The sequence below is a fragment of the Scylla paramamosain genome, chromosome 1 (genome assembly GCF_035594125.1).
Source record: "Scylla paramamosain isolate STU-SP2022 chromosome 1, ASM3559412v1, whole genome shotgun sequence".
Classification (NCBI taxonomy): domain Eukaryota; kingdom Metazoa; phylum Arthropoda; class Malacostraca; order Decapoda; family Portunidae; genus Scylla; species Scylla paramamosain.
This window is the reverse complement of record NC_087151.1, coordinates 3,098,311-3,110,000: the sequence shown is the minus strand read 5'-3', so window position 1 is coordinate 3,110,000 and position 11,690 is coordinate 3,098,311. Positions and strand designations below refer to the sequence as shown.

Here is an 11,690-nt window from a genome sequence, read left to right as displayed (position 1 = left end):
TCTTAATCAGTCTATCTCATAATATCTATCTATCTCTTAATAATCTATCTATATATCATGCCAGCAATCCCACACAGGGTGGCCCAGACAAAACACCACGTACTCATGCCTACATCATTCACACTCTCAGCCCCATTGGCCCCTTGTGGAAAGGGATAGTCTCATGGACCACCCTACTATCTCAGGAGCTTCGACATAGCACAATTTGGCACACACTTCCACAGCAAAGTCTGACACCATACACTGGATTACTTAAGGTCTGTCATAATGCAACTGTTCCCTACCCCACACCTACACCTATTGTTAGACCCCAGCAGATATAAGGTACTTTCTACGGAGTGCCTTACACCCTAACTGGGTCTATATGCCAATGTGCCATACCAGATACACCCACACCCCCTCCAAGGGATCAACAAGACCATGTCATTTTCATGCACTCACCACAATCACTCTCTATTCACCTCTATCATGTACAATTGTTCTTGCTTGCTGTACAGTCATTCCTCTCTCATTCTAATAATCATAAATTAATAAATTTCTATGTTGTCATTTGAGATATGGGTTTGAGGGCCTCCATGAGAAGTTCACTCTAAACTTTTCTGATTAACTGATCAGATTAGATGCAAGGAGAGGAATATATTATAATGGTGAAACAAGGCTAAACTGTTCAGGTAACAAGCCCTGATGTTGAAAGACCTGGATGCTCATGATGAAATGAGAAATTAAATGATCAAAAGAAGACCATCCACTAAATTGTGCCACACATAAGGGTAATGGTCATATTTCCACTCATTACAGACACAAATACCTGACTATTTCCATGGAGTATTGCTCTTTGATTACTCAAGCACTATCATTAATTGCTATCTTTAAACTTACTGCAGCTCCAGTAGTATAAGGCAGTGACTCTGCCAAACTCTCTCCTCTTGACTTGTCAGCTAAGTAGCCTGATTTGGTAAAGTCTCCAACTTGAACAGCAGGAGCAGATTCACAAGCCATCTGTTATTTGGAAAGAAGTCCATGACAACTTAAAATAAAGAAAATAAGTATGGAGAGAGAGAGAGAGAGAGAGAGAGAGAGAGAGAGAGAGAGAGAGAGAGAGAGAGAGAGAGAGAGAGAGAGAGAGAGAGAGAGAGAGAGAGAGAGAGAGTTATAGGTGAAGTCACAGTACTAGCAACATTCCTTTATTTGTGGTTACATTTCAGGAATTAAAGGGATCACATCTTCACACTAAAAGATTAAATAAAAACAATTAAAAGACTAGAAAATATCATGTTGGGATCACCTAAACTGTTACACCAACAAAGGAACACATGCTATCTTAGTGTGGAGGACTCCTATTGTTCATTTGTTGGTGTAGAATGTTACTAGATAAGTACACACGCACACACACACACACACACACACACACACACACACACACACACACACACACACACACACACACACACACTACTTAATTTAGACACACACTAATTGACATTCCCCAATGAAAATGAAGGCATAAATTTTGAATGGTATAGGATGAGATTGTGTGAACACTTTCATTAAGAATAACAGAGACCATTGGTGCAAGAGCAAGTCCACTGTATAATGAGAAGATATTATCAGAATATCTTGAAGAAAGGGAAATTTTGTCAAAGGAATGGTGTTTGATAAAATGAAGTATACAGGTAAAAACTAAAATCCTTAGAGCTGGCCACATCCTTGATAAAGTTTTAAGGATCAGATGAGAGAACATGTCAAATGTCTGAACAAGATATAGTTAGCTATTCACCTCTTCATCAGGCTGTGACTGGTGACGAACACGAGAAACATGAACAGTGCTTAAGGAGAAGTTTCCAGGGTGGCTAGAGCCATGCACTGAATGACTTGGAAGTGTATTTGAAGTTGTACAGCCTGAGCTACTTGATGATGACCTGAAAGAGGTAAAGTAAGAAACATCATCATCAGTATGCCTCTTAGTTATTAAAAGAGGCTGCTATTTGGATTCTAAAATATTCATAAATGAACCCATTTTATAAACACTCAAGATCAAGGAGCAGATATGTTCTAACTTAGATTTTTAAAAGCCTATCTTTTCCTCTTCATATTAAGCTTTTGAAAATATTGCTTTAATATGCAATATCAAAGATAAGGAAGAGCAAAATGCTGCACCTGTATTCTCGTGATGCTTCCATGATAACAGACAAACCAGCCTCAGATTCAGCATATGGCAAAGATGTGGTGGTGGTGGTGGTGGTTACATTGGCATGGATTTGAGCTTTAGTGGTTGAAGGGGGAGGCATTATGTCTTCTTGGTTGTTATTCTTTAGCAATGAATAAGACTTTTTCTCCTCTTGTATTAGTGGAAAATGTCTGGAACAAAGAAAATTGATTTTAGTAAAATTTTCTATAACTTACATTAATTATATTTATATTCAACTAATGGTTTGCAAGCAGGTCAATCTGGTAGACAGATTTGTTGCCATAAAAGTAGATAACAGAAACAAACTAGAGAGCCTAAAGTACATGTTACCTCTCTAGCCATTTCTATGAATCTCAAATCTGATTGGACTGAAATAATATTGTGTAAAATATATGATATTTTACCAATCTGTTATATGTGTGCTTCTGTTTTTTTTTGTGTGTGGTTTGCAGGCTCTCAGTTTAATACATGCAGTCATTCACCCCATGAATGACTTTAAGGCAGTTCAAATTGATAGTTGGTGCTACTTATAATAACTATGGTACAAATTATAATTGCCACACTGGACAACAGTTTGTGATATACAGACAAGGCTACACAACAATGCCTTCTTGAATTCAACAATGGTTTTCTATTTTTATTCCACAGCTGATCCTACAATAAAAAGCTGCACCCTAAAATAACTTTTACCTCAGTTCTAGTTAAGTCACCAAACAAAAAAAGATTGACTAAATGGCAAAAATACACTTGCCTGTAACGTTGAAAATAAAATAGATAGCTTACTTGTCTGTATCAGTAGCTATGGTAAAATCATTCCTTGAGGTTGATGAATGTGCTAAGTATCCCTGTGACCAAGGTACTGGGGTGGATGCTACCTTGGCCATGTGACTGAAAATTGCTTCATTATTGGGCATCTTAATAGTAAAATCTTCCATCTGTTTGTCATCTAAGGGGACTATGTCATCCAAATCTTCATTCTTCATGGTAGAAACCTGTTATGGATAATAAAATTAAGATAATTAAGGTTTCCAGTCAAGAATGCAAGTGAAGGGAATGATTCTGTATCTTTAGAGAGTAAAGGCTACACATGGGCTAGTTGAGCAATATTACTTTGGTCTCTTTAAATCACAATACAACAGCTTAGTGAGATTTCCCTATTGTACTGTAATAAGACACCTCCCTACTGCTACTCTTTAAAAACAATCCCTACTATTACTGTAAAAAACAGATATAAAAAGATCAATAAAATATATAAAGAAAAGAAAATATCTCACTAGTACATACCTTACTATTTACTATTCACATAAAAACACTAAAATGTCTGATGACATGTTTATGACATGGTGCCTTAGTAATGATGAAGCATACAAAAACCACAAGATTAGTGCTAAAGCTTACTATTTAGTGACAATCTGAATCCAAACTCATACAAATGCAGCAAATTTTATATCTAAAAATAAAGTAATTCCTTTACAAAGATTCTCTGCACACACACACACACACACACACACACACATATATATATACTCACATAGAGGGGCTCTATATCATTGGCCTGCCTATACTCAAAATTTCTTTCTTCAATTTCCACACTTTTAACATCCTGTGTCTCTTGATCCTGTGGAACTGGAATGTATTTTGCTGGCTGGAGGACTCCAGAAATATGACGAGTTTCATGTGGCAGCAGAATCATGCCAGCAGGGGGACAGTTCTCATCCTGCACCTCAGGATAGGTCCCAGCATCAGAAGATGTAGGTTCCTGCACCTGCATATGAAAATTTTAGTAGTTGAAAGATAAATCAGATTGAAATGGAAGTCATCAAAGATCAACAATTTTTAAATATACTCTTCCAGTCATCTTACTTTTGGCCATTATTTTTTATGTTGCCAAACCACCTGAGCATACTGCATTTGTTACCCTCTACCACATTTCCTTTCTTCATCTTTACTTGACTTCCTAAATTTGCTATACATTCTTTCTTCTCACCCCATACACATTTCTCAAAAAACTTGTATCATGTACTTGTGTAAGTGAGCTGTCTTTCATGCCATACCTTGGTTACACTTGCATATACAATTATTCCTTTACACTGTCCTTTTCTCTCTCAATGCTTACCTTCCTTTCTTTCATCAGATAACTTAGAAAATCAACCCCATTCTCTTGCTATACCTTTCATTCTTGTGCTAGATGAACCCAAGATACTCAAATTAATGTACCAACTAAACTTTTCTATTCAGCCAAAATTCACATTATTTTGGGTACCAATTTCAAATCTATAGACAATAAAAATTGAGCACTCCTTTTTTCCTCCATTCAAACACCATCATTGTGCTTTTGTTTACATCAACCCCACACTTTTACACAATCAAAACATTTATGGGGTTTTCAGGTGACCCATTTTCAGCAATCATCATGTAGGTATTATCTGAAAATAAGGAAAGGAATGCTAGAGGATGTGTGTGTGTGTGTGTGTGTCTGTCTTGTCTCAGCTACCTCCTTTTGCAAAGAAAAGTCAGCCTGATATATAGACACACAGATATCTGTCAACTCACATTAATTTCTGATAGTGTTGGTGCAACATCTGCGGCTTTTGTTGCTGCTGCTGCTGCTTCCACTGCTGCTGATTTTTCCTTGAGCACCCGTGTCAGCTGTGGCATTCCACAAGGTTCTGTTTTCTGATTTTGACTCACAGGATCACTGAAGATTTGGAATGAAGAAGGAGCTTCATTCTTTTTGCAATCATCCTAGAATGAAATAGCTCTTTATTAGAATTAGTATCTAGCTTTGTTATACAATACTCCCCAACTTTCCCAGTATCCAAGTTCCATAATCCTTGAGTTTATTTGCTGAGTCTAAATTCTTACCATCCTGACTTTTGCACATTATTTCCTTGAGCTTGGCACTTTCATTGTGTATGGATCATGCATTCCTACCATCACAAATAGCAAAAATAAATACATATGTGTTATGTATTGAATACTCATTTCCATGTACAGTTCACATACCTGAACATATAAAGTGTGTGGATAAGCCATTTATTAACCACAACACTAGTCACACTGACTTGCATGAGAGAGAATGTAAAATAGTGCAAACAAACCAGAAATATTATTTTGATTGAAAATGAGCAGGTGTAATTGAAGGTTTAACAAGACTTAAAACTGTCTGGATCTAACTGAAAGGAGAGAGAGAGAGAGAGAGAGAGAGAGAGAGAGAGAGAGAGAGAGAGAGAGAGAGAGAGAGAGAGAGAGAGAGAGAGAGAGAGAGAGAGAGAGAGAGAGAGAGAGAGAGAGAGAGAGAATGGGGGGGAGGGGGGGCAGCAATAGCACTGCTACATTGTGAAAGAATACACAAACAATTAAGAGGTGTCTCATTACTGTGGCAGATGTGATAGCACTGCACTGCCAAATCACTCTGGATGTAAGGACAACACACACACACACACACACACACACACACACACACACACACACACACACATACACACACACACACACACACACACACACAGTTTTAGGTGTGTTATGGCACTGCACTGCCAGCTGTGAGGAGAGGAGGAAACACACACACACACCCACACACAGACACACACACACACACACACACACACACACACACACAAACCCAACTTTGGGTCACAACCCATAGTTTGAGAACCACTGGTGTAGAACAATGGTCATCAAACACCAGAAAGTATATGAGAAAATGGAGACCATATGAAGACCACATGAAGAAAACTTGAAAATTGAAGATTTATGTAACTCAATCCAAAGCATTTCATGTCAAAAGCAATTTTAAAAAGGTTCAACAAAATTCCTATGAAAGGATGACCAGGATTCAGCAAGAAAAGCTAGAATATTACAATTGGATAGATCTATGCTAATATAATCATAAAGATTGTGAGGAGACAGATTGCCAAGAATCTTCCAATAATGGAGAATCAAAAGCTTTAAAAGAAGGAAGTCAAAGCTATGGGTTGCTAGTTGGAAGGACTGGAGCAGTTAACTGTCTCAAGAACAAGTTGAAACTAGGCAAATTACTGGCAAAAAGTAACAGTTGATATTCATACAGACAGAAGTTTCTTCCAGACAACAATAGGAATGAAACTAAAAGTAACCTAATGAAGTGTATATATATATATATATATATATATATATATATATATATATATATATATATATATATATATATATATATATATATATATATATATATATATATATATATATATATATATATATATATATATATATATAGTATAAAGATGAATGCAGTTTTTAACAATTTCCTTGAGGAGATAGGGTCACAAGCTGCTATAGATGGAGTAAAGGAGAGAGGTGAGGTTCAGAATTAATAGAGCTAGAAAAGTGTAGGGAGTAAATGGAGAATTAACTAATAGCTAACTTACCTCATAAATAGGTGCCAAATTTTCTGATGATGGTGGCTCTGAAAGCCTGGCTCCTGTATCACCAGAATGATGGGAAATTGAATGGGAGAGGGTGGCAGACCACATATCATCTATGATGTTGGCAGCATCCCCAGTTGGATCAGTGAAGCTCAGTCCTCGAGAATTTCCACTAGTACTGAGGCTCCCTTGCTCATTAATGACTGAAACATGTTAATGCTGATAAAAATGTGTAATAGAACTGTTAACAAAATCATATAAGAACAAAGTAAAAACATATAATTATGAAATTAAATGATTGTGAAAGTGAATGAGAAAAAACAGATTAAACTTAGTAGGTGGAAAAAGGATATTGATATTTTACATGTGATCACAACCAATTAAACATTTACAGCCACACTGCTGCAAGAGAACTTTCTGAGAGTAAAAATCATAATTCTGTATGTTCCACTGGAAAATTACTTTTGGTATATTGCTTTTCAAGGTTGTGATGGAAACTAATTATGCATGTTAGGAGTAGATACTTGTAAATGGATACTAAGTACAGGTGATAATGTACTTGTTTGATTACTCAAGAACTAGCATATGCATAGTCTAAAGTGAGGAGTGTGTGGTGCATGCAGAGGTACAAGGATGAACAACACTGATTCTCTTTTTTTTTTTTTTTCAAAACAGAGCCAAAAAAGCATAAAGTTATAGCAACCTCACCAAACTGCAGGCATGCCATGTTATAGTGCAGTAACTCTGGTAAATTAAGCAAGCATCTGCCTCTATACTTGGCAACTCAAGGTTCCAATGAGTCACAGGAAGGCAAACAGTTCGCATATTGCTCTGACAGAGGTAGGTATTTGCATCTATCCACCTGATTTTTACAGAGAGCATGTAAAAGAATGTTTAAACAGGAAGAAGGAAGAGGTAATGTTCAACAACAAAAAAAAATCAATATATGGAAAAAATTAACAAAATAGCAGAATTAGTGTAACCTCATGGCACATTATGCCTTCTGATTACCATCTCTTCATGTGGACCAAATCCTCAGACATCCCACTGCCTCACAAAACACTGTAATTAGCTCTTTCTACTGCCCAAGAACATGATTAATTAGGATTCCTCAAAAGGTCAGTGTTATTAAAAGAAACTAAAAATGAAGAATACACCAAAATTTAATTATCATAGCAAGAGCAAAGAAAAACATCAGACAAAACAGACAAGTTACCATAATACATACTTTAGGAGATTTTTTTAGACATCCCAGGTACAAAGAGGAGTTTGGGCAACTTCTCAATAGTAATAATATTCAAGAGATAGAAAAAAATGGTAGAAATAACAAGATAGGTTTACATCAGTAGTTTTCCTATCACAAAATGTCAAAAAATTATTGAGATCTGTTTTCAAAGGTAAATATTTTAGAAGAGAAAACTTACCAACAGGTGGAACTGGGTCATTGCTGACAGACTCTTTGCCATACCCAGCTGTTACTGGTGGCTCACTTTGGAATAATATATTTGCACTTTCATCATGGAGCTGCAAGAAAATATGGTTATTTGTGAGATATATAATGAAACACTTTCAAGTTTTTAATTATCATTATTATCACCATTATCATTTTGAAAAGTTTCATAAACACTTGTATGTATCAGCCTTGTTCACCCAATTGCAGCTCGTCAAGCTTCACAGTCACAAGCAGCTTCTCTGTACTAGCTTAGGCCTCTGAGAGCCTATGAACCATTTGATGTAAAGTTTTCTTAGGTTTATCTCTAAAAACTATTACAACTGCACTCAGATCTAACTTTTCACCCACCCACCCTCCATCATCCCGTCAACATACCCACACCACGTCAACCTGTCTCTCATTTCTTTGGTTCATCATATATGACCTTAGACCAGTTGTTCAATGATCCATCTGATCATGTTCATTGCTGACTTCTTTCATCTGCTATCATCCTTCTTCCCTGCCAAGGTTTTGTTAACATGCATCATTACATTCTCAGGCAGGCCACATTTCAGAGCCTTTTTGTTGTAAAGTCCTGAAGTGTGAACAAAGGCAACAGTCCCATAAGCTTCCTCCGTCCACTAATTCTTGACATCACATAAGTATGTGCACCACATTCTATATGATACATGTCTCCTGAATAAAAAGGTTCCTTTACACAAATGGAGAGCTTGACTTGCCATTTGCGCTAAAATGTTCTCATCTATATCTCCTACCCCTATCTCACATAAACGATGCACATTCATATACTCCATTATTCTGCAACCTATCACTAATTTCATCTCATATATTCACATGCCATACATATTACATAAAATAGAATAATTACTCACAACTTTTCATCAGCCATTCATTTTCAGTTATTACTGTGACAACATCCTAATGTGAAATCATAATCTAAGTTATATGCATGTAATTATTATCAGGCCCTCCCTCCATTTTCTGAGCATACCCTGTCTCAAACTCCATCCTCTAAAATTATCTCCAAATCATCTACATATATCTGCCATGGAAATCCCAAGCTAGATTAGGAGAAAGCTACAAGAACCATAGTGAACAATGCATGACTCAAAACCAATTCCTGTCACACATTCATTTTCTACATCTTTATTTGTGTGATAGCATCTTATATATAATAAGGAAAAACTGGTAACACTCACATTTGATGCATTGATAGATGCGTTCACGGACTTGTTGATCGCCAGCCAACTGTCTTGATATATAATACTTGACTGCAAAAACGAGACATTCAAAAATTTTTATAATGAAAATGTCCCAGAAATATACTTCCCTATGAAACATTACACACACACACACACACACACACACACACACACACAAACACACACACACACAAACACACACACACACACACACACACACACACACACACATAGCTAGTTTAGATTCTCCTTGGAGGGAGAGAGCACAAACAAAATGTCATAACATCTCAAGACACAAATGTAAGTGCAAAGTACATGTAGCAATCTGGATAAGGATTAGAAATGTGACATGGGAGGAATTATAATTGATATATTCTAGTTTCCCAAATTAATGTAAATATAAGTTGTTCATCAATCATTAGAAAATGTATCACTGAAATACAGTTGATTTTTTTCCTTTACATAACTGAGCTACACTTGCCAGCTGTCAATAGCCCTTGCAGGTAAACAGGAGGTAAAAAATATCACTGCAGTAATGGAAAGGTATGGAATGGTGGAGGATTTTTAAAAATCCCAAAGGCATTAAGAGATAGTTACATGAGGAAGAGAAATCCACACAACTTCATGAGAAGGATGGTGGGTGAACTAATGAGTAGAAGAGTTTTGATTGTAATCCATACACAAATTTGCCATGGCCATGTAACCTATCAAAAGTAGAAACCCAAGGGAATAACAGTGAGTGATTGGGCCATTACCTTTAATTCCTTTCTAGCCTTCTGATGAGAAACTTTAGGTTGAGAAGATGGAGGTGGGTTTGGTGGTGCCACAGGCTGCAACATAAATGACATTGTCTAAAATTCACAGTGTTCTTCAATCCACATAAAGCTGCAGAAATTAATACTGAGTGGCTAAACTTCAAAAGTAATAATGCAATGACTGCAGCATATCTTTAAAGTATCCTTATTCATAAGATGCTTACCTTGAGAGACTTATCTTCTTGTTCTTCACTTTGGTGCTTTAACAGCTTTTGAATCATTTCTTCTTGTTTCTTCAGCATATCCCGCATTTGTTGAAGCTCACCTGTGAAAATACCAATGAAAATATTGTAAAGAGTGAAGAATTTGTAATGTGAATTAAATCCTAATTGGAGAGGAAGGCCACTTGGAAGGTAGAAAGATAAGGTACAGGAGTGAATATGTGAGAGGTGCTAGTAGACAGTGAGGGTTTGAACAAGCAGAGAAGGGGTGTTTGGATAGAGTGAGATGGAGGCTCTTCTATTGTAGCCATCCCCCCTGTGAGATGTTCCCTGTAAGAGCAGTGAGAGAGATAAATACAGAGACAGAATTGTTACTGAAAAGTCAATGTATCCATGTCTGTATAATGAATACAGCTCCAACTTAAAATCAGGTAAAATTTAGCTAGAAGACTGGAATCCAGCCACAAATGAGTTAAAACAAATTTGATCTTGACTGAAATTTTCGAAGTGGGCTATGAAGAACAAAACATCCATTGGAAAAATACAAATTCTGTCATCACATTTGCAATTTTGATCATACAGCAGTCAACTTGTCAGAGAGAAGCTCTTTGAGAGCCCAAAGTAGGTATCAAATAAGAGGTTAGTGATGTCATTGCCATTCTAGGTCAGATCAGAGCCCATGCTAAATCTGAGTTCAAATCAGACAGAATTTGGCACGTGAATTAAAATCTGGCCACAAATTTTTTTTTTTTACCTGATACATTCCAATGGTGGGTATTTAGGAGAGACAAAGATTCCCAAAGACCAAACATTGTAAAATGCAAATTTTTCCCCATCATATCCATAATTTCTGTAGATCATTCATTTGTGTATCATTGAAAAACAGAAACCCAACCATACAAGCAAATGCAATGCTAGTGATATAGGCCATGGATCATTTATGTCAGAAATCATGGATAACTGTCATACTATAGTTTTCAATCTATTATCTACAAATTAAACTGACAGGGGACTTGACTCAGAATCTGGCCTCAGACAAGTCATAGTTGAAGTCCTCAAGGACAAATGAGTTGAAATAAATTTTTTCCTTGAAGAAATTTTTCCAAGATACGTAAAGTTTAACTATTTAAGTGAGCAAAAAAACATTATCTTTCTCCCAGGTTGATTTATCTTTAAATTATAAATATTTTATTCAAATGCAATCTATTATTGTTTCAGTCTATCCACTGCAAGTAACCATCAATAAAAAAGTAAGTACATACTTTCTTTTTCCTTCTGCTCTTTCTGTGATTTTGTATACCGTGCTGCCCTCAGCTCCTCAAAACTGAATTCCTCAGTTCCACAGTATACCTGTTAAAAGGAAGCAAGTACATAAACTAAATCACTTCACTGTATGTACACTGAACTTGTGAATACACACACACACACACCACACACACACCACACACACACACACACACACACA

The 11,690-nt window shown here is 36.4% G+C and overlaps 1 protein-coding gene across 2 annotated transcripts in view; it reads right to left on the bottom strand.

Moving 5' to 3' along the window:
• Positions 1 to 11,690, bottom strand: part of LOC135112755 (uncharacterized) — a 29,795-nt gene that overhangs the window by 11,320 nt on the left and 6,785 nt on the right. For both annotated transcript variants that reach the window (XM_064027662.1, XM_064027582.1), the window contains exons 8-19: positions 11,488 to 11,575; positions 10,229 to 10,329; positions 10,005 to 10,079; positions 9,247 to 9,318; positions 8,019 to 8,118; positions 6,598 to 6,797; positions 4,742 to 4,933; positions 3,720 to 3,953; positions 2,972 to 3,180; positions 2,158 to 2,358; positions 1,778 to 1,919; positions 880 to 999 (exon numbers count right to left, since the gene is read on the bottom strand). In XM_064027662.1, the coding sequence (XP_063883732.1) occupies positions 880 to 999; positions 1,778 to 1,919; positions 2,158 to 2,358; positions 2,972 to 3,180; positions 3,720 to 3,953; positions 4,742 to 4,933; positions 6,598 to 6,797; positions 8,019 to 8,118; positions 9,247 to 9,318; positions 10,005 to 10,079; positions 10,229 to 10,329; positions 11,488 to 11,575 (1,734 nt within the window). The remainder of the gene's footprint in view (positions 1 to 879; positions 1,000 to 1,777; positions 1,920 to 2,157; positions 2,359 to 2,971; positions 3,181 to 3,719; positions 3,954 to 4,741; positions 4,934 to 6,597; positions 6,798 to 8,018; positions 8,119 to 9,246; positions 9,319 to 10,004; positions 10,080 to 10,228; positions 10,330 to 11,487; positions 11,576 to 11,690) is intronic.